Below are 22,305 nucleotides of genomic sequence, written 5' to 3'. Positions count from 1 at the left end.
CAGAAGAGGGTAGTATGGTAGATGTGGTAGGGATTGGGTTATCAGGACTGATAGGAGTAATATTGTGGTTAGGGAAAGATGAAGGTTCAATGGGTAATATTTTGGTGGGTACATCTCTGACACTTGACATTAAGGGAGATGAATGCTCACAAAACATAGAGGTGTATGGGAACTTGGACTCATTAAAGAGAACATCTTTAGACACATATATACGGCCAGAAGGTGAAAGACATTTATAACCTTTGTGGGTTGAGGAATATCCCAAAAATATACACTCATGGGACCTAAAATCAAATTTATGTGTATTATAGGGTCTTAGAAGTGGAAAGCAAGCACAACCGAAAACTTTAAAAGAATGATAGTCAGGAACGGTATTAAACAACACAGTGTAAGGAACCTGAAACTGAAGTGTTGATGATGGTAATCTATTTATGAGATAAACAGAGGCTAAAAAGGCATGGTCCCAATATTTGAGGGGTAAAGAGGCTTGACTTAATAGTGTGAGGCCTAAATCAACAATATGCCTATGTTTTCTTTCAATGACACCATTTTGATGATGAGTGTGAGGACAAATGAGGCGATGTGTGATGCCAAGATCAGTAAGGTATTGGGTGAAAGGCCTAAATTCACCCCCCCCCCCTAGTCAGTTTGAAGAGATTTAAGAGAGTGACCCAATTGAAGTTCAACCATTGTTTTGAACTGTTTGAAAATGGTTAATACATCAGATTTAGATTTAAGGAGGTAAATCCAAGTGAATCTGGAATATGCATCAACAAAAGTAATGTAATAGTGGTACCCTAAGGTGGAGACAGTAGGGGAAGGACCCCAAAGATCGCTGAAAACAAGTTCAAGAGGTTTAGTATAAGTGGTATGTGATGAGGAAGAATGTAGTCTATGAGCTTTGCCCATACAACACGCAGTACAAAATTGGAAAGAGTCTTTATTTTTATTGCTAAAGGAAAGATTACACTGCTTTAAAACAAGTTTCAAAACATGCTCATTTGGGTGGCCTAACCTTAAGTGCCACAAGTATTGAGAACTGAAAGATAAAGGATGCATGCTATTAGTAGTACTAGTTGTATTACTAACAGTAAAAACAGATGTTTTATTGGATAAATGATGCATGCTACTAGAGACATTAGCTATATTACCAACAGTACAAGCAGATGCTTTATTGGATAAAGGTAAAGTAGTGATGAGAGGAGCAGATTGAATATTGAGACTTGGGAATTGGTAAAAGCCATCTGAGCCCACATTGCCTTTAAGTAGGACTTCATTAGTGGCCTGAGATTTGACAACACATTGATCAGCATGGAATTCAAAATAAACACTATTGTCTTTAGCAAATTGACTCACACTTATTAGGTCTTTGGTTATTGTAGGGACATGAAGAAAATTATTAAGGCTTAAACTAATGTTAGGGTATAAAGGTGAGGGAAACACACTAGAACCAGTAGAGTGTATGGGCAAACCTTGTCCGTTTCCAATGTAGACTTGGTCTGCACCATCAAAGAAGGAGGGCTCTTGGATATTCCTTGCATCAGCAGTGACATGATAGGAGGCCCCAGAGTCTGGATACCAAGTACCTGAACCACTTACAGAAGGTGCATTAGCAATAAGGGCATTAGGTGGAGCTACCTGAGATGTGGAGGGACGCATTGGAGAGGGAAAACGAGGCAAATATGGATTGAAACCAGATGAAGAAGCACCAAAACCATTGCCATATCCATTGTAGTGTGGTGCAGGATAGTGCATGAATCCATAACTAGGTGGATTTTGACCATAACCAGCATGATAGTTTGGAGGAATTTGTGGTTGATACTGCAAGTTACTCCTGTGCCAACACTCAGAAGCAGGGTGACCAGTTTTGAAACAGATCTGGCATTGAGTATTGGAGTAGCGTCCTCCTCCTCCTCCTCTGCCACGGCCACGATTGTTTCTGCCTCCTCTGCCACGATATGAGTTGAAACTCGAGGGATCTGGACCAGTGGTGGAATTGACAGAGGGTTGAGTGGATTCAGAATCAGTATTTTGAACAGATTTCGAAGTCGAAGCTTGAGCCAAATTGAGAGAAGCTACTTCATCAAGAGTCTTCTTCTTGGACTTTTCTAAACGAGTCTCATGAGCAAGAAGTAATGCTTCAGCCTCATCCATATCCATGGAGTCAAAATTACTTTCTATAACAGAAATCACAGAATTGAAATCCGAGGGTAATCCCTCCAAGATAATATCGAGATGATGATTAAGAGGTACCGGATCACCGATTGCAACAAGATTATCGATGAGGAGACGAATTCGAAGCAAATAATCTTTGACGGAACGATCTTCAAGCTTTGTGGAGCGTAACTCAACACGAAGTTGACGCGCTTTTGCTCGCATCTGTTTCTGAAAGTAGGATAGGATCTTGTTCCATAGCTCGAACGTGTGTGTGCTACCAAGAACGCGAGCAAGGATTTCGCTAGAAAGCGTCGTTTGAATCCACGACATCAGCATCTGATCTTTCTGTCGCCACTTGCGATATTCAGGATTCAACGTGGCGGTGATGTGATCGTCGGCAGTGAGAAAACGCGGCGGAATCACCGGTGAAACGAGGAAATCATCAAGATTGTGTGCGTTGATGAACGGCTCGACTTGTTGTCGCCACATGTGGAAATTTTTCTCATTGAGTTTCTCGGAGATCTTGAGAGAGAAGGTGAGATTCATCTGATTCGATGAATTGTCTTCGCGAAACGCCGTTATCGGTGGAGGATTGAGAACGTTTGCGGCGGCGTCAGCCATAGGTGAAAGCGGTGATGTGGAAGTTTCTGCCATGGATCAAGGTCTAACTGATACCATGTTAGTTTTCAGAGAAACCATAACGGCATCGTAACAAACTTTTCTTTCAATCTTTCTATTTTTCATTCTGTTTGTACAAGAGTGATTACATGTTTATATATGCAGTACTGTACTAGCATAAGAAGGTCCTAACTAATGTTTAGTTGACCTAAGACAGATTAACTAATGCTAATCTATTATATTACAAAGGGTATTTTATATACACTAATAGTAAAATTGTCCGATTTTTTTAACATTATTTATTTATTTTTTTGACAAAATAGTATTATATTTCTTAATCTTTGTATAAAACATTATGTCAGATTTCTTTGAATATTTTAATTGAACTCACTAGTATACAAAAATATTAGTTAAATAAGAATTAGTCTATGTGGTAAGAGTTTTGATCTTCTTTTTATTTTTTGATAGCAAAGGTTTTTATCTTCTTAAACTTGTGATCAGTGGTTTCAATTTTTGACTCATACATACATATGGAGAAAATTCGGTTGCCTCTTAAAGGAGAACCCACCTTGTGTGCCTCACAGGTTCCCTAATGAAGATTAGTTATCGCTAATGGTAGTGGAAACTTCATACAAATATTGTCAAGATATTATGTTTAAAAAACCAATTGAATGAGTTTTGTACTAAGAAGTTGCATAAATTGTTGAGGGCTGGAAAAAGTGGGATTTGGATTTGGTACTGTTGAAAAAGCACACGGTTTTACGCTGTTGTGCATCTCAGCCGTCCGATCAAGTATTAATGGATGAGATCATTTGATGATTACTTTATTTGAATTTAATCTGAGACATCCGATTAAGAATGAACAGCTGAGATGCACAACAGCGTGAAACTGCGTGCTTTTTCAACAGCACCAAATCCAAATCCAAATCCGAAAAATTGCAAGAGAACAATGACACTGTTTCGTTCTAACAAATGGTAATTTGAAATGCGAAAAATTTAGGAAACTTTATAAACCCAGTTGCTTGTATCCACTGTGCTAGAAACAAAGAGTAGCAGACAGTCCTAGCAATGATAGGATGCAATACAAAGTGCATACAAATATATGCAACCAGTAATGGTATCCACACAGTGCAAAATATATAAAAAATGCAGACCTTATGTAATCAGTAGACACCGTAATACATATTCAAGAAAAATAGCAAACTAGTTAAAGTACAAACCAGTAACAAGAGTTGCAATAAAATTCACATAATCAAAACCTGAAAGACTCACCTCCACAAATATGTGTGTTTAGTCTTTACAATTGTGGTGATATAAGACTCTCATAGTAAATATATTTTTTAGAATGAACATTGGTTTCTGGAAGACAATCATCCAAGCTTCCATCATCTAAGTTATATAGGACAAATTTGGTAGATGTACACAGAACAATACTGTTTCCAAAAATGAACAAAGGTTCAATATAGCAAGGCCAGTGATGTGTACTAAGGGTTAGATCCTTAATTGGAATCGTCGCCAATCTAGTCCAGGATTCATCAACTCCATAATTTTTCATCAACCAAATATCCCAATGAGTTTTGTTGGAGTACTCAAAAAACACACAAAGACAGTTACTCAAAACACCAAGAACAGGAGTGGAGGTAATTTTGACACCATCATTATCCGGCAGCAGCAACAGCTTATTATTATAAGTCTCCTTCTCAAAATCAAAGGAAAGAATTACATATTTTTTAGAACTAACACCTCTTTTAAATATTATCCAATTTAGAGTGCCACTCACAAATATTCCTTCGGATTTAGTAGGAAGACAAGGGGAATTGAAATTCTTAATAGTTGTCCAAGAATTTCCACCAAAAGTATATATTCTAGTCACTTTTTCACTAAAATCGACGCGAGACACAACCATTAGCACCTTGTACTTGTCATTAACATCATCATAGCCAAAGCCAAAATATAGGATCAACACCTTGTTATTATCATAAAAATCATACTTTGGAGACTTTTTAGATTCATATCTGATAGAAGGGTTCCACAATTTAACACAACGTTGATCATAATCAAACAGACACAACAACCCATTGCATGAACCAAGAATATAATATCTTTTATTTTTTTTGAAGCATGTTATAGATAATATCTCTTAAAAAACTACATATATAATGTTTTATAAAAAGAAATACATATATTGCTTTGATTCTGCTTCTAAAAAAAATAAAAAAAATATTGCTTTGATCCTTTTCACTAATTATTTGTCTGTGTCTAACTTTCTATTATGCAAACTTATGTAAAAAAAAATTTATGCTATGGCGAATTTGTTAATAAAAAAAAATTGCTGCTAAAAAACAAAGATATCTTATATTATGAATCATACTCCTACAAAATTTGCAATGTGGTTAAAACTAATAAGAATAAATTAGAAAATTTGGTGGTAATCGATTTTAATATATTAGAAGTAGGGAAGTAGATAAGATGAATTATAATTTAAGATTTATATTTCAGTTTACAATATTTAGAATTTGTTTAGAATTTATATGATTTATTTGTTATTTAAATACATTAAGAAAGAAAAAAACAACGACATGAAAAAAAGACAAAACTTATATGCATTTCTTCAGATGCAGTTTTTCCTGTTCCTCTCACAAAAATGTAATTATTTATATTTTTTAATTAAAAAAAGAAAAAGAAAATTGTTTTTAAATAAAAATAACTTCCTCCCATATATCTAGCACAATAAGAACCGTATATATGAAACTATATATAAGTTTGATCCATGAAAAAAAATCTCCAAATAATAATATATTTTTTCTCTAGTGTCAAAAAAAATAATATTTTTTTTTATAAATATAAAAATACATCCCACCAAATTTCGCAAAAGTAAAAAAAAAAAAAACATATAATAACATCCTTACCCAAACAAGAATTAAGAATATCCATGTCATGTCACTTCCTAGCTAAAACGCTGCGTTTCACAGTGAAGTGCAAGTCTCTGAATCAATTTTCAGTTAGGGCGCAACCGTTTCCGTTATCTGAAAATTCATCAATCCAACGGATCCAAAATCAACCCAATCATCATCTTCAAATTCCTCAATTTTCAATTGGTATAGTTCCATTCCCTTCAATTTTACAACAAAATTCAATTGTTCTTTCAATTCAATCATTCATATCTTCATTTTTTCTTTGTAATTTTTCAATTGGTTTTTTTTTTTTGGTGTGAGATTCACTATATTATACTCACTTTATAGCTTAAATATTTAATCTTTTTTAGTTGCATTTTGATTTTTGTTGAAATTGTTCCAGGTTCATGAACAACAATAGTTGAAGTTTTTTAAGATTAGAAAAATGAATACTCAAAGTGTTGAAGATAATACTGTTAATGTTGATGTTGGAGGAGTTATTGGTAATTTGGAATTGGGTATAGCATGTTTCTCTGAGAAAGTTTCAAACTTGAATATTTTTGTGATGAATTTAGAAACTATGGAAGGTGAATTAGAGGGTTTAGTTTTGGATGAAGAAAACATTGATATAGGTTGTGTTACAAAGGGTTTTGAGTTTGATTTGTTATGTGGGGTGTTGGATTCTGAAGTTAGAGATTTAGGTTTGTTTTCGGATACTCTTCGTGCCGAGATTTCTGATGCTAAAGGAAAAGTTTCGTCTGTTGACGAATGGCAAGATAGGTTGGTTGAGATCGAACAAAGTTTGACGTTGTCGGAGGAACTTTTCTATGAGATTAAGCAACATTCTGTTAATTTTCAAAGGACTTTGTCTTCTTATAAGAAGGAAGAGAATGGTAAGTAGAAAATCTTAATGATTGATATTGTTTTCGGGTTCTAATTAATGATTGATATTTATTTATGTAGTTTTTGTTTTTGTTTGAACTTTGAACATTGATTGCTTTGCTTGTTTTTTTTTTTGTGTTCATGATCTTGTTTTTTTCATTTTTTTTTGAAGCAATTGTTTTTTTTCATTTAGTCGTTAGAAAATGGTATATTCTTTTATGTGGGGTCCACTTCAATTTCCACGTAATATCGTGTGTGGAATATTTATGCAATGGGAATAAGGAATGCCTTTTTTGCATTAATGGAATTCTTCTATTTTTGGTTTTAAAATGAAAGAATAAAGAAAAGGAAGAAAAAGTTGTGAAGAACATTGAATTGATTGGTTCAATTTGATTACACCGTCAATAAATCACAACCAATCATATATGTGACTTTAGAAGTGGTTATGATTAAAGTCAACTGATTTTAATAATCTGACAGTGTAAAAATTCTTTACATAGTGTATATGAATTCAATTCTAATTAATATTTTTTGTCCTTTTTTATCTGTGGGATTTTCAATGACAACAGGTAATGTTGAAGAGGGTGGAAGTGTCGAAGAGGGTGATAGAAATTTGGATGTAAACAACATGATGAACATGCAAACAACTGAGCAACATAGAAACATTCTAATGATGCTTGAGAAATCTTTGGCAAGTGAAATGGATCTCGAGAAGAATTTCAACGACTCAAAGAAAATTGAAGAAAAGCTAAGACAAAGGATCGCTTCTTTGGAAGACGAGGTAATTCAAACGGAGGAAGAAGCAACTGAAGTTTGGGAAAGATGGTTTGAGGCAGACAATGCACGTGAGATCCTAAAGGGAATTTCAAATGAATTGTTGGCTAGACTCAAGCTTTCTCAGTTCAATGTGGTTGGTTTAAGACAAAATGAGTTTGAGCTTAAAGCTCAGCTGGAAACTTCTAAGAAGCAATTGAAATGTGGCAAGGTGTGTTCACTTGAGAAACAGCTACAAGAAACTGAGTGCCAGTTAGTGAATGTGAAAACCTCTGCCGATGAATATCAACAACAGTATAATGTTACGTGTTCTCATATTAAAGAAATGGATAACCTTATCATTGAACTGAAAGAAAATGTAACCAATGCAGAAAATAGGGCTAATGCTGCAGAAGCTCAGTGTAAAATATTGACGGAAACTAATGAAGAACTCAACAAGAAGCTGGCTCTTTTAAAAGACGGCGGAATCACATCCGAGAGCGTAGAGTTACTCAAGAGGCAGCTAAAGCAGTGTGATTTAAAGCTGCAGCATGCAGTAGCGACTGCTGAAGCTAGTCAAGAGAAGCAAAAGATGTTGTATGACACAATCGAAGATATGGAACATGTTATAAAGGATCTTAAGTCGAAGGTTTTAAAAGCTGAGAGTCATGCTGACAGTGCAGAGGACAAGTGTATCATATTATCTGAATCTAATGCTGATTTAAATGAGGAAGTAAATTTCTTGAGGAGTAAATTGGAATGCTTAGAGAGATCGCTGCACCAAGCGGAGGAAGCAAAAATGACAACTGCAAAGGATATTGGAAAGCGAACCAAATTTTTCAAAAGTTTGGTGACACAGCTGGCTTTGGAGAGAGAGCGTCTTAATAAGAAGGTAAAAACCAAGCCTTTGAAATCTTGTTTCAGCCATACATGATATTTAATTATTGTTGTCAAATAGCTATTATAGCGGCGCTATTGCGTAGTGGAATTTGAACAAATCGCAATTGTTCCTTGATACACTATTTAGAGTACATAGTATTGTCAAATAGTGGCTATTGTGGCGTTTTAGCCCTATAGCATATCGGAATTTGAACAAACTGCGATTTTCCACAATCTCCCATTGACAACACTATTTAATTATTGCTCTTTAATAAACAGAAACATGTAGGGTATCAATTGATCTGCATAGTATGATAATTGAATATTGTATCAATAACTAACGACACATAAAACTATGCGATGCTTCGTTTTTGTGTGTCAGTAATTGAATAACAATTGAATAAGCAAAACCTTCTTTTTCACCTCTTTGATTTTCACACTTTCTACCTTTTGAGTTTAAGTAGTTTAGTATTTAGCTTGTATGGAGTTTTTTCCTTTTTATTTTTAATTGAACATAAACTTGATTGAAAATTCATATGATGAAAATTTAGCAGTAGTTGTTTTGGCTGATGATGGGATGTATGGGGTTTTCCCATATGTTTTAAACATTTATGTCATGTTTGCTGGACTATTCTGGGATTTTTTGTACATGGTTAGTTGAAATTGTTGTACTTTATTTGCAGCTATCTTCCTTAGCAAGCGAGAACAAAATGTTGGTTGTGAAGCTGAAGCAGGCATATAAGGATTCTTCTCCCTTTAGTGCGAATTTTTCCTCTGACCACGAGGTTGGTACTTCAGACTTTATGGACATGTTTTTTATTTGTATATGTAACTGATACGCAAGAATCTCCTATGTAGTTAGCATAAAATTATAGTTGGGGCGGAGGGTAGTGTGTCTTTGGGGTAGCCACATTTTTTTTTTTAATAATTTAGTGTATTTTCATATTTAGATACTTTAATAATATAGATTTAGCTACCTCAAATAAGTCTATTTGTAAAAACTTAATAGAAATAGGAAAAACAAAATATATCACTTGATAGATAAATTTATTCTTCTTGCTTTGGCACTTTCAGTCTCTAATAACTACACACAAAACTTTGTCAACAACGAAATTTGTCAACAACAAAGTATATCTGCATAATAGTTGGGGGTCATATAATATATAGCTCTACTTCTAGGCTCCTAGTTTAGTTAAATATTCTTTTCATGGTAGTTGTGTTGGTGGATAATGTAAAATCGTTTTGTTATCAGTACGAGTGCCTTCTATGTGGTATCAACATTTTCTTCCCAAGTGAAATATGTTACCTCATGTTAGTTGGATGTACTTCTTTAACAAATGTAAAACAATACCTGGTTTCTTGGTTAACAATACGCGCATAAAGCATGCAATGTTATTCAGATCTAGTTACATTCCTTCCAAATTGTCCATTTTTTCCTATATCGTTCATCATGTAATAACATTTTATCATTTCTGATATATATATTATGTAATAACAGAAGAGAAATATGGACAGAGCAAAGTTCTAATTATTGCTCCTATTTTTCTTTTCCAGGCAAACAAGAAAAATTCATCTGCAAATGATAATGAAGTAAAGTCTGATTCTATGCTAGATGTTGAGACTGTGAGGAGAATAGATCCAGGAGTTCTTACTTCTAAGCACTTATTAATATCATTGTTTGTCTTACTGCTTTCAGCAGTAACCTTTTTGTATTTCAAGGACTTGAATGTTGATTTTAGTCTGTGAATAGATAGGAATTTATGCTTTATTTTATAAGACAAAAGACTACGGTTGAAGGATGATGAATGCCATAATGTGGAAGGATAGAATCCCTTAAAAACAATACCTGGGGTAAGTTGAGGACATAGTAGTAGGTTACAAGGTCATTGACATTGTAGGCTTTATTACAAGGTCAATAGTTTTTTTTTTTTTTTTTGCTGTGTTTTTTGTGGTAGATATTATTCTTATTGTTTCTAACATGATTCAGTTGCATTTATAGCACACGACTTAAGTGTTTGTGTAATGATACACAGATAGCTGATTACTGACACCACGATTCTTTGTCTTGCGCCACCCCTGCAATATCATGCTCCTACCTCCTCTTATTTTAGATAACTTCTGTCCTTGTTCTTTTTTAAATTTACTTGGACCGTCTTCGGCCAGTTGACAAACCAATCGGCAACACAGTCAAGTGGTCTACCTTGAGGCTAAACACTTGAAGCGTTTTTCCCATTCATCCTGCCATTTTTAATATCTATATAGCTCCTTCGCTTTTGGTGTGATATTTTAGTTGAGATTTTTCTTTTCTGTCAACTATAGAATAAAATAACAGAATTTGTGTACCAAAAAAAAAAAAAAAACAGAATTTGTAAGAAACAAATGAGATTTTGAAGGCATTCAACCTGCTAGTTTTTTTGCTGATAGATGTATGACCCTTGTTATTATTGGTAAAAATTTCCGTAAGTGTGTATAGCAGGCATGTATAGTAAGCTATATCTTTAGATTTGACTCCTTTGTTTAAACCTTTTCGGCGAACCCTAGCTCTCTAGTGATGATAGTATTGTCTTTCTAGTTTTTAGTTTAGATCTAAGTTTGTGTATTTTTGTTGTTCTCTTTGGCTGTTGTTGGTCGTAGTTAGTGTTGTTGTAGTCTGTTGGCTCTTCTTTGTTCATTCTTAGCTTACCGAGTTTACCGTGATCTATTAGATTACAAGTCAGAAACATGTCTAGAGCTTAAGGTTGTATCTATTTGATTCTGCATGAACTCTGTACTTTACCCCGTTAGTGGTAAGTGAGGCTACTCATGAAGTATTATATTTGGCTAATTTAGCTTCTTGAATGAATGAAATTTCTCTTTAGACCCAAAAAAAATTAAAATTGTGCAATATGATCATACTACTTTGTGCATCTGAAACAAAATTGAGCATCTGCAACAATAATAACTGCTCATAACTTATCTAGCCAAACAGCATTTGACATTATGTTTTTTGATGCATTCATGTCATAAACTCAACATACTCCTGTGTGTGGTCTTCTAAATTATGAAGCAGCATACCAACAGTGACTTGTCACAACTCACAATCCTTGAAATTCAAATCAATTTAGATATATACCAACATTCAAATAGCAAGCAAAGAATAACAAAATTAACTAAACCAGAACAATGTGGTTGCTTGAGGTCTCACAGGGATTGGTATTTGACACAAAAGGGGACTGTGTTGGACGGGGTGTAGGGTGCATCTGGTAACGGATCAAAACAACGTTGGTGTGATCGGCTAGAGGTTCATTGAAGGGCATCAATGTTGAACATATTCTGCTGTATATCATATTACTATCCAATTCATTAATCTCCAGGTCTTCCTCCGGTACCATCCTCTAATCATATCTCCAGTAGCGGCTAGCCGGCTACAATAACCACCGGTCCCTCAGACACAATTATTTGGATTAGCGGCGCAGCTTATTGTAGTTTGCCTCCATTCAAGTGTAATTATCTTTTATATATATATATATATATATATATATATATATATATATATATATATATATATATATATATATATATATATATATATATATATATATATATATATATAAATCAATTATTTAAAAAAAAATAAAAATTGACTTCGAGAAATTGTTATTATTAACGGTGATACTAATGATCATTTTACAACTATCACATAGATTTGAACTCCTCTCGTGAAGTGAACTTATGGGAAAATAAAAAGAGTGGCTTGGAGCTACCCACCACTCCAGTTCCATTTGATGGCTTCATGGATCTGTTCATATCAATCCTATGGTATGAAGATGAGTATCTGGTTTATGAATAAAAAAACCAGTAGAGAATCTAATTAAAAAATGACATGCTTTTCCTTTCTAGATTTACATTATCACATCACATTCACATACTTGAATCCTCTCCTCCACACACACCAACTTCAAGCGAATTCTCGTTGCTCTAAACCAATCTGCATGGATGATGAATATATTGAAGGCAGTTAGATTGCTCGATAAACCATCCAAACCCATTGGTACACCCTAAAAAGGCCACCGTATTCAGCCGGACTCAGATTAATGTGTTGACATTCTTATTAATCAAGAATCTAGACCTGATTCTCAGCTTGTGAATGAAACAACATATCTCAAGCCACTATTCGGTACAGGGCAATCTTTTCTTTTCAAGTTGCTCAGTTTTTCCCAGCCAGCCTGATTCCTCAGAGTCTCCTGCTCCAATTCTCCATTAGGCCATTGTAGGCAGCGTGTTTGAAACCTTTTCTACATTATCTCACACTACACATGGCGGTTTTGTGCCCCTCATAAGGATCTTGTTCTTCCACTTCTTCATCAAGCAGGAAATCATCAATATCAGGAACATATCCATCCCACTTCATCTTCATCTCATCTACAAGGAAATGAATTTGCTGATATATCTCCTCAGATCTTGGATGTGCCTTGTCTCCAACAAGAAACGCATGCACCTCGTCTCTTATCTCAATCCAGCTACATCCTGGTTCCTTCTTTAATTTATAATTCTTCATGAAACTTCTTATTTTCTCAACCTCGCTCCAAATTCCTGCAATAGCATATACATTTGACAAAAGAACGTAAGCAGAAGAATCTTGAGGGTCTAACTGTAATAAAGAATCCGCTGCTTTTTCTGCAACTTCGACATTCCCTTGCAACTTGCAAATACCAAGTAAAGTTCTCCATATTACATCATCGGCTTCAAAAGGCATGCTTTCAATAAGCTTCAAAGCTTCATTTACTTGTCCTGACCTTCCTAGTAGATCTACCATACAAGAATAATGTTCCATCTGGGGATCTAAACCGTAGTGACTTCGCATTTTACGGAAATAATGCAACCCTTTGTCTACATAACCCATATGTGCACAAGCTCTGAGGACTGAAATAAAAATCGTATGATTTGGTTTCACATTCAGAAGCTGCATCTCCTCAAATAATTTAATGGCATCTTCTCCAAGTCCATGGCATGCATATGCGCAAATCATGGCGCTCCAAGTCACATAATCCCGCTTAGGTGCTTTCTCAAACATTACGCATGAATCCTGCATATTCCCACACTTTGAATACATATCAACAATAGTGCTGGCTATATACACATCTGAATGCAATTGCAGCTTTAAAATTTGTCCATGAATCTGCTTTCCAAGTTCGACAGTAGCCAAATTAGCACAAATATCAAGAACCGTAGCATATGTGAAGTTGTCGGGTATTACACCAACTTGTAGCATCTGACAAAAATACCTCAGAGCATTTTCACCTTGCTTTTGTGATGAGAATCCTGAAATGATTGAATTCCAAGAAACAGTAGTTTTTTCTTCCAATCTCTCATGGATCTTTTCTGCCTCGACTAGCATTCCGCACTTGCAATACATATCAATCATGGCACTTCCTACAAACCAGTCTAACCCCATACCAGACTTAATAACTCTTCCATGTATCTCCATACCATAGTTCAAAGCTTGCTGACCAGCACATGCCTTTACAACACTGCCAAAAGTAAAATCATCGGGTTCCATAGTTGACCTAAGCATTGAAACAAAAAGTGAAAGTGTTTCTTCTACTTGTTCATTTTGCTCGTGAGCAGCAATGATTGCATTCCAAGACACAGCATCCTTTCTTTCCATATTATCGAATATCCAACAAGCTTCCATCAATGCTCCGCATTTTGCATACATGTCTAAAATGGTATTCGCAACACAGATATTAAGCTCTAATCCACATTTGATAGCTAATCCATGTAGTTGAATCCCCTCCAAATAGCCTTTGATAGCCGAACAGGCAGTCAAAGCACCGGACAAACTAATTTCGTCGAAGCCAAGATAAGACTTCCGTAAAGACCGGAAAATCTCTAAAGCTTCAACACCTTGATCTTGTCGTGCATATCCAACAATAATGGCATTATGAAATTGCCGAGTAGGTTTAGGGAATGTGTTAAACAGCTTTCTAGCATCATTCATTCTGTCACATTTAGCATACATGTCTAATATAGCTGTTCCGACTATACTATCATATCCGAAATTTGTCTTTAGAGCATAAGCATGCAACTGTGTGCCTAATTCAAATGCAGATAATCCAGCACACGACCTAAACGCACTAGCAAAGGTTGGTTGACTCACCCCCATACCTTCTTTTATCATAGCCTTATACAATTTCAATGCCTCAATAAACCGATCATTTCGAACATAGCCTGCAATTACAGCACTCCAACACACCGAATTTCTTTCCGGAATTTCAACAAAAACCCTAAAAGCATGATCTAGTTTCTTACACGTTGAATACATATCTACTAGAGCAGTACCAGTTACCACATCACTCTCAAAACCCATCTGAATCGCAAGGCAATGCACCTGAAGTCCTAAACCATAGTCTTCAATACCAGTACAAGCTTTCAGAGCAACAGCAAATGTAGAATAATCATGCGGAACATTCAGCAATCTCATCTTAACAAAAACATCAATCGACTTTCGATGAATCCCGTTTTGTAAATAACACGAGAGCAAAGAGTTCCACGAAACAACATCTCTCTCCGGCATTGAGTCAAACAAAAACTGCGCAAATCCAATGTTTCCAATTCCTGAATAACCAAATATCATTGTGTTCCAAGAAATTACATCCCTTTGAGGCATTTTATCGAACACATTGAACGCGTAATTCAAATTTGAACATTTACAATAAAATTGAAGTAAACAGTTGGAAACAAAAATGGTGGGAACAAAACCAGTTACTATCATCCGAGCATGAGCTTGTTTGCCAGGATTCAAAGATTTTAGATTGGAACATTTTTGGAAAATATGGGAAAATGTTAATTTTTTTGTTGGGTTCATTTGGATTAAAGAAATATGGGAAAGGTGGTGCTATCTGACTCTGAGAGTTGAGCCTTGGAAGATATACGATGTAACATGTATTTGTTTTGGCGAGGTTTTGTCACTTCGAAACAAAACAAGATTTTTAGTATGGAAAATGCTTGTTATCTTGGCGGGGTTTGTCACTTCAAAACAAAACAAGATTTTTAGCATGGACTTTTTATAATTTTAAGGGGATATTTGCCTATTTCTAAATTTCAAGAATATTTAACGAATTTTAAAATTTCATGAGGGTATTTGACGATTTACTCTTTATTACGTGCTTACATTTTAGTAGACGGAGTATTTTCTCTTAATTTTTTTTTATTAAGAATCAATTTGATTTTTGCAATTTTCTATTAATTAAGATTATCTGGGTTCAAACTCCGACTCGCTGCATATATAGGGTGTGTTTGGTAAGTCTAGTTTATTGGACTAGTTTATAAACTTGTGCAGTAGAAATACCTTAGAAATATATTTTAAACAAAAATTAGATTAATGTAAACATGAATCTTTAGATTATGTTTGTGCGAGTAACTCTTTTATAGAGAAACTCATACCAATTGATGAAGGAAAACAATTATTAAAAGATTTTTAACAATGTTAATTTGAAACAATACATTGATTTACTCTTTGTTCACAATTTTTGTTGAAAGACTAAATAAATAGACCCATTGTTTCTAACCAACCATTACATCATTAGTATATTTTGAAAGAGTAAGGCTAGGAACACTCACTTTAGAGACAGGGTGGATAACTCAACTGGTGTAATTGTGTTTGCAATCACTATTTTTTCTTCGGTTATAATGATTTTAAATATTTCTCTCATATACTTGAATTTTGACTCATATACATACCGAATAAAGGTGTGGTTTTTTTAACCAATCAGTAGTTGAGTTAATTAGTAATGATTGATGCTGAACTTGGTAGAAAGAACTGCGATTCGATTCTCCGCAACTGTGATCGGGAGGGGACTAAAACCACTTGATGTCAAAACTTACTCCGAACCATATTAGTCGGTTCAGTTGGCCGGATACTAGTGGTGAAAATAAAAAATAAAAAAAAACATGCGGTTTTTAGCTGGCGTAGTTATACTGATATAAAATCTAGTATCCCCAACGAAAAAGAATAAGAAAAATATTAACTAATATTTTTAGGGTATTAGTTTAGAAAATAAATATAGTAAAATTATTTTGAAATTTGTATAATTAATATTTTTAAAAAAAATATAAGAACATTATTTTTAAAAATATAATTTATTTGTTTTGATTTCCTTAATTTGTGTATCTTGATCGCTAGTTAGCATGCCTAAAAGAAACTACTGTTATCTCGACTCCCTTGCATAAATAATGCATTATCCTTATCAACTGAGCGAAGTTCACGAGACTCTTATCAATCTATGTAACTATAACAATTGGATGACATAAACGAACGTAAAACAAAACATTTTTTTTTGTCATTTTCACAATTTTATCAATTCTCTAATCCTATAGTGTCCACATTGGCAATTAAAGAGAGCACTCATATTCCCTCTAGAAATTCTTTGTATTGTGTGGCCCTTGAGAGTGCCTTTGGTTCAACATTTCTACTAAGTATGCCCCTTCCTTTCCAAAGGATTTTTTTTTTTGTTTTTCAAAACATATTTTAATATAAGTGGGGATTATAAAGTCATTATTATTTCAATCAATCTTTATTTGAAAATGATAGCAAGGAGGGTCTCTCAAACTATTGCCTCATTGTTTAGAAATCATATTTGTATGGTCACAAAACCAAAACACACACAATCACTTAATTAGCCATCGATGATTGTTAGATCGATATTAAATGGTTCATATTTTGATGTTGGTTTTGTTTTTTAAAAGTATAAAATATGAGATTTTATTATAAACTGTTTAATCTTAATTCAACTGCTTTTAAAGTATTAACTGCGTGAATGTGTGAGATCTTAAAGTGTAAAAATAATATATAAATTCCACAGTTTAACGTTTTATATTAGTTTCACTTACACTTTAGAATCATTGAGTAAAAATGCAAGTGAATGCATATGAATGATGCAAGTTGCACTTAGATCTAACGACTCTGTAAGTACCACAATAGTTCAAACTTCAAAGGATTCAAATTCTTCTTTTTTCTTTTCTTTTTTTATGTTATTATGACACACTTTTTGATACACAAATCTTACGCAAACACTATTCATGCAGAAAAGTGGAAGATAAAATTTTTAGTTTGACAAAATTGCCCTTCCATTTTGTTAACAAAATAGCAAAAATGTCCCGGTATATATATATATATATATATATATATATATTGTATAAAATAAAGTGTGTAATTAACCTTTCTTCTGTATCATTTGCCCCTACCACTATTTCAACATCTTATAGAGCTTGTAACAAAAAAAAAAATCTTACAGAGCATAGCTCAACATCACATTTATGCTACCTTTTGTAGTCTGCTCCTCTTACGGCAATTTCAGTATTCAAATTTCCAACATATAAATTTGTACAAATTTGTTGTGTAGCCCACCAATTTTCAATTTTTGGATGTAATATAATAAAAAATAATGTTGATCAAAACATTATGTAAGTTTATCCATTATATTAAATGTCCCAATTCAAGATAGGGAAATTTTAGAGCTCTTCAAATACATATAAAAATAATTATATTTACCTCCCATTAACCAGACTCGAACCAAGAAAAGTTTATCCATTATTAAGCATTAGGCAAACTTAGTCACAAGAAATATATAATATATAATAATCATGTATTGATATATATATATGAAAACATTGGATGCTTCTATTTTGGAATTTGAAAAATGGGATGCCATCTCATGTTTCAAAAGAACAAGATGCTTATGAAAAGGTTCCTCTCTCCTTCCCATTATTTTAGTGCAGCTTGCTCTCTCTAGTTTCTTAGAATCATAAAATGGCTACAGTTTTAATTTCCTTGGTCGAGCTTTAACATTATCCATATGTGAAAGTTGATTTTCACATACTTTGAACTAAGCAATAGTGATCCACTTTTATCTCATTAATTAAATATTGACATAGCTGGTTTCGTATGAGGTAGTTCCTCAACCCTTTTGGCTTTTATTAAATCACTTGGGATGCAGGGAGTATTTAATATGAAATTCACAAGTTTCAATGTAAATTTATTATTTTAAATTTTTTAATATGTTCAAAATTGCACATAATAAAAAAATCTTAATAATAATAAAAAATTATGCTAACTATAGTGTTCTTTGGAAGTTATAAGGATATAAAAAAAATTGTATTGAAAACACAATTTTCAATACTTTTATGAAGTTGATTATGATTGTCAAAAAAAATGAAGTTGATTATGATACTTTTTAGGCTAAATGTATATAATTTTTTTTAAAAAAAATTTCCGTGTATTTTTGTACAAGGAGTAAAAGAAAAGGGAAAACAAACAACAAACAAATTATTTATAAAATAAAGTCCCATTAGCATAGCTAGCAGGAGGATATTCACTACAAAAAAGGGTTTGATATGCGACTGATAGCTCATGGCGGTTCCTACAAACCGTCGCCGATAATTTTAAATTTAGGAAATACGACCCTTTCGTCTAAACCGTCGTGGGTGAGTGATATCATAGCACAGAAGTTTCACTCTCATTCCCTCTATTTTTCTTTCACAAATTGCTCGTTCAATCACACTTAGATTGAAATTCATCTCGTTCCAGATTCAAACTTCTTCACAACTCAGATTCAATCATCTTCACAACTGATTTAAGCTAGTACTCACGAGTTCAGATTCAATCTTCTTCACAACTCGTTCGTTACTTCTTCACAACTCAGATCGATTCTTCCTTCAAATTCGAACTTCGTTCCAGATTCAATCTTCTTCAGATCCAAACTCGTTTGTTCAAGGTAAGCTTCAGATTCTCCCTTCGTTAATCTTCAAATTCATCAATTAACCTTCAAAATCACCTTCATGTCCAGTTTCTCCCTTCGTTAATGTTTCATCGTATGGTAGATTAAGAAATTGGTATTTAGGTATATGTTTTGATTATTAGATATTTCAATTATTTAATCATGTGAGTGTTTTGTTAGATTTTTATGTTTTAATTGAGTATGAATAATTAGATATTTCAAACTTTTTATATGAACAGAGCTAATATATATTTAGTTTTGCTAATCAAATGGGTGAAGATGATCAATTAGCTTTGTATTAGTTAAAGTTCGAATCTCCAACACTACCCTTATTCACCTTAAAAAAAGGTGAAATTTTAACTAATAAATTATTTGATAAAAAAAATACCTAAAATTTATTTTAAACCTTATTTGCTATTAAAAATTATTTAATCTATTAGACTGTTGTTGGATAATCTAGAACAGCTGACACAACCACACAAATTAATAACTTCACATTGATGACGAGGTATACATCCAATTTTATCCTCATTCCCCAATAGAAAATTGGGGATACTATAGCCAGTTTTCAATAACAAAAAATGTACCACTTACTTTCTAATCACAAATATATTTTGTTAGTGGCCCAAAAACTTCAAGAAGTACGTAAGTCAATATTTATTTATTTACATATTTACGTGCAAGTAAATTGCTGCACCAAGCAAATATCTTTATACAAATGCCTTTTACAAATGATAGATACACCATATAATATTATTGGTTTCAAAGACAAACAAAGGAGTTGATACCATTAATAAGAAGAAGTAAACTCATCTTTGAGTTCAACTCTCACATACATGATGATTGTGATTTTTGACGGTGTATAAAAATTAAATTTTTCTTTATCAGAAACTTTGCTAAGAAAAATGTTAAAATACATGTGAAAAGCAAGTGAAAATATCCGTGAAGTTATCCAATTTCAAAGATTTTGTGTCTGGATCTTCTTCCTACGAATATCCAATTTTGTTTGTTCACTCTGTACTTCATATGATGATGCTTGGTTATTTTTGGTTAATGTTAACAAAATAATCAATAAATTGATTGATAATTGAAAATTTTAAAAAATTGAAAATTTAAATATCTAGCCAGCTATATATTTCAAGCATGATGACAAGCAAAAAATGTGGGTTCTCATAGTGGGGTGCACACGCATGGTTTTATGTGACACCACTTCTTGCTTCCTACTAGAAAAAGACAAAAAAGGACACAATGACGTCCCTACAGGCTACAACAAATAAATTTGAGAAAATTATGATAGGTAACGAAATTTTAATATTGTGTAACCAAAAAAAGAAATTTTAGTACTTATATGGATGACCATGATTCCACAAATTATACATGAAGGAATGAAAATTATTATTAGATATGCCAATTCATATAAGATATTTTAGAAAAGAAAAACAGTAACACTACAAGAAAACGGCATAAGTTATGGGGAAATTTTTTTTTCTACCCCAACATTTATACCTTTACCCCTACATTCAAAAGTAATTTTCAACTTTACCCTTTTCAGAAAACATCTTCACCCCCACATACCATTTACCAGAAAACTATCTAATTACTCTGCCGCTAACTGCTAGCCGCCACTGTTGCTTTGTTCTTCGTCACCTGTCTCCGGTAGCAGATATAAAATCCCTCTATTTTCTTTTTGAGATTTATGAATTGTGTAGATAAATTGCATACAATTTCCCTCAAACCCATAATTTCAAAACGACCTGGAAAACCCATAATTTTCAACAATTTTCCTCAAACCCATAATACAATTTGCAGCACAGTGATAGAATTCACGACCATCTTCGCATATGTTTTTTTGACAATTCAAACTGCTACAAATTTTGACAAGGAAGACAAATAAGAAGATGGTGGTGGGTTGATGATGGCGGCATAGATGTAAATGAAAATATTGGATACATAATATGCTAAAGAAGAAAAATCAGAGGATGAAACAGAGGAGAAAGAAGCAGTATGTGTTGATTGTGAGTGACAAAATCTTTGAGTGATGCAATGAGAACACCAACCATGGAAAAAGAAGATTGTGATGAAAAATTAGAAAAATTTAACATACCTCAACACTTTTTTCCCAAAGTGTTTAGGTAACAAAATATATTTAGAGTTTTACATACCTACATACTTTTTTTCAAAGTGTGTAGATAACCAAATTTTTTTCTTTATGATTTTAGTTTATATATAAGGACAAATTCGTCCATTCAAAATTAATGTTGGGGTAGATTGACAATTGTTGGGGTAGAAAAAAAAATTTCTAATTTTATCTATAGTTTGGTTCGGTTTTGGATGAAAAATAAAAAAAATCTGTTTCGATTCAATGCAATTTTATGCGGTTTAATTTAGATCAGCTTTTGGATATCCAAATTATAAATTGTATTTTTTTTATAATTTACAAAAAAAAACTTTGGAAAAATGTAAAAAAAAAAAAAAAGCTTTGGAGAAAAGGATTTGGTGTTAAGGGTGTACATTAAATCTGGTATAATAGATGAATCAAATGGTACTAAAAATTTCTTGCACGTGCAAGACTTAAGTTGTTGCTGCACACATTAGACTTCGCCTCAAAACCAAGGCTCATGCTAGGGTGAGAGACCATCTCATATCTCTCACCGGTGCACACCTTAAATAATGAATCTCAACCGTTCAATGATGAGGGTACAAGATACATGTATTATACTTTATCATTGTTCTTGTTCGGTCTTCTCAAAGCATCATCATATTTGCATTGTTTTAACTTTTATAAATTCAACATTTTTTTACAAAATAAATTTATTCATGCTAATAATTTATCATAAATAATAAATAGTTGATACATTTTATTATTTAAAAGTACAAAACTTATATTAAAATTAAAAAATCATGTTCTTCATAATCTTTATCATGTTCTTCACCCAAACTATGAAATTTCACAAAATAAATTGAAATTTCTCATGGAAACATTTTCTTAATCCAAACTCAACACATTCAAACCCAAATAAAATTTATTTTGCTCTAAAAAAGAAATAGATCTGAAGTGAGAAATTAATTTTTGTTCCTGAAGATGCAATTTTTTGGGTTATTATTGTTTTGGGAGCAATAGCTTTGTTTGTGTTTGAAGGGTGGTATTTGAGTTTGTGGTGTTGGTAGAGAGGAGGTTGAAGAAGGAAAAGAAGATGGAGATGAAGTTGGAGGAAGATGAGTTATTTCTAGATTTGAAACTTTGAGAGCAAAAGTAGTTTCATTTGGATGAAAATGGAGTTGGTAAATCAGACATACATCAACGATTTTTTTTGGGTTTAAATAGAAAATGTTGGTGTCAATATTAAAAAAAACACTGTATCTTG

The 22,305-nt window shown here is 33.2% G+C and overlaps 2 protein-coding genes and 1 long non-coding RNA gene across 3 annotated transcripts; 1 reads left to right on the top strand and 2 right to left on the bottom strand.

Moving 5' to 3' along the window:
- Positions 1-6,071: 6,071 nt before the first annotated feature.
- Positions 6,072-10,114, top strand: LOC123890714 (WPP domain-interacting tail-anchored protein 1-like). The gene is made up of 4 exons (XM_045940371.1): positions 6,072-6,562; positions 7,121-8,196; positions 8,867-8,968; positions 9,738-10,114. Exons 1-4 carry the CDS (start codon positions 6,115-6,117, stop codon positions 9,927-9,929), a joined length of 1,818 nt encoding a protein of 605 aa, XP_045796327.1. The 5' UTR covers positions 6,072-6,114; the 3' UTR covers positions 9,930-10,114.
- Positions 10,115-11,790: 1,676 nt separating this feature from the next.
- On the bottom strand, positions 11,791-15,202 carry LOC123890713 (pentatricopeptide repeat-containing protein At3g02330, mitochondrial-like). Its single transcript, XM_045940370.1, has one exon. The coding sequence runs from the start codon at positions 15,028-15,030 to the stop codon at positions 12,463-12,465; it is 2,568 nt and encodes an 855-aa protein (XP_045796326.1). The 5' UTR covers positions 15,031-15,202; the 3' UTR covers positions 11,791-12,462.
- Positions 15,203-20,318: 5,116 nt separating this feature from the next.
- Positions 20,319-21,124, bottom strand: LOC123890712. The gene is made up of 2 exons (XR_006802937.1): positions 21,045-21,124; positions 20,319-20,805 (listed from the first exon to the last, which is right to left on the bottom strand). It is a non-coding gene; the product is annotated as an uncharacterized LOC123890712 (long non-coding RNA).
- Between the last annotated feature and the right edge of the window lie 1,181 nt (positions 21,125-22,305).

This window comes from Trifolium pratense, linkage group LG6 (genome assembly GCF_020283565.1).
Source record: "Trifolium pratense cultivar HEN17-A07 linkage group LG6, ARS_RC_1.1, whole genome shotgun sequence".
Classification (NCBI taxonomy): domain Eukaryota; kingdom Viridiplantae; phylum Streptophyta; class Magnoliopsida; order Fabales; family Fabaceae; genus Trifolium; species Trifolium pratense.
The sequence above is the reverse complement of the archived record's forward strand: the minus strand, read 5'-3'. Positions and strand labels throughout refer to the sequence as shown.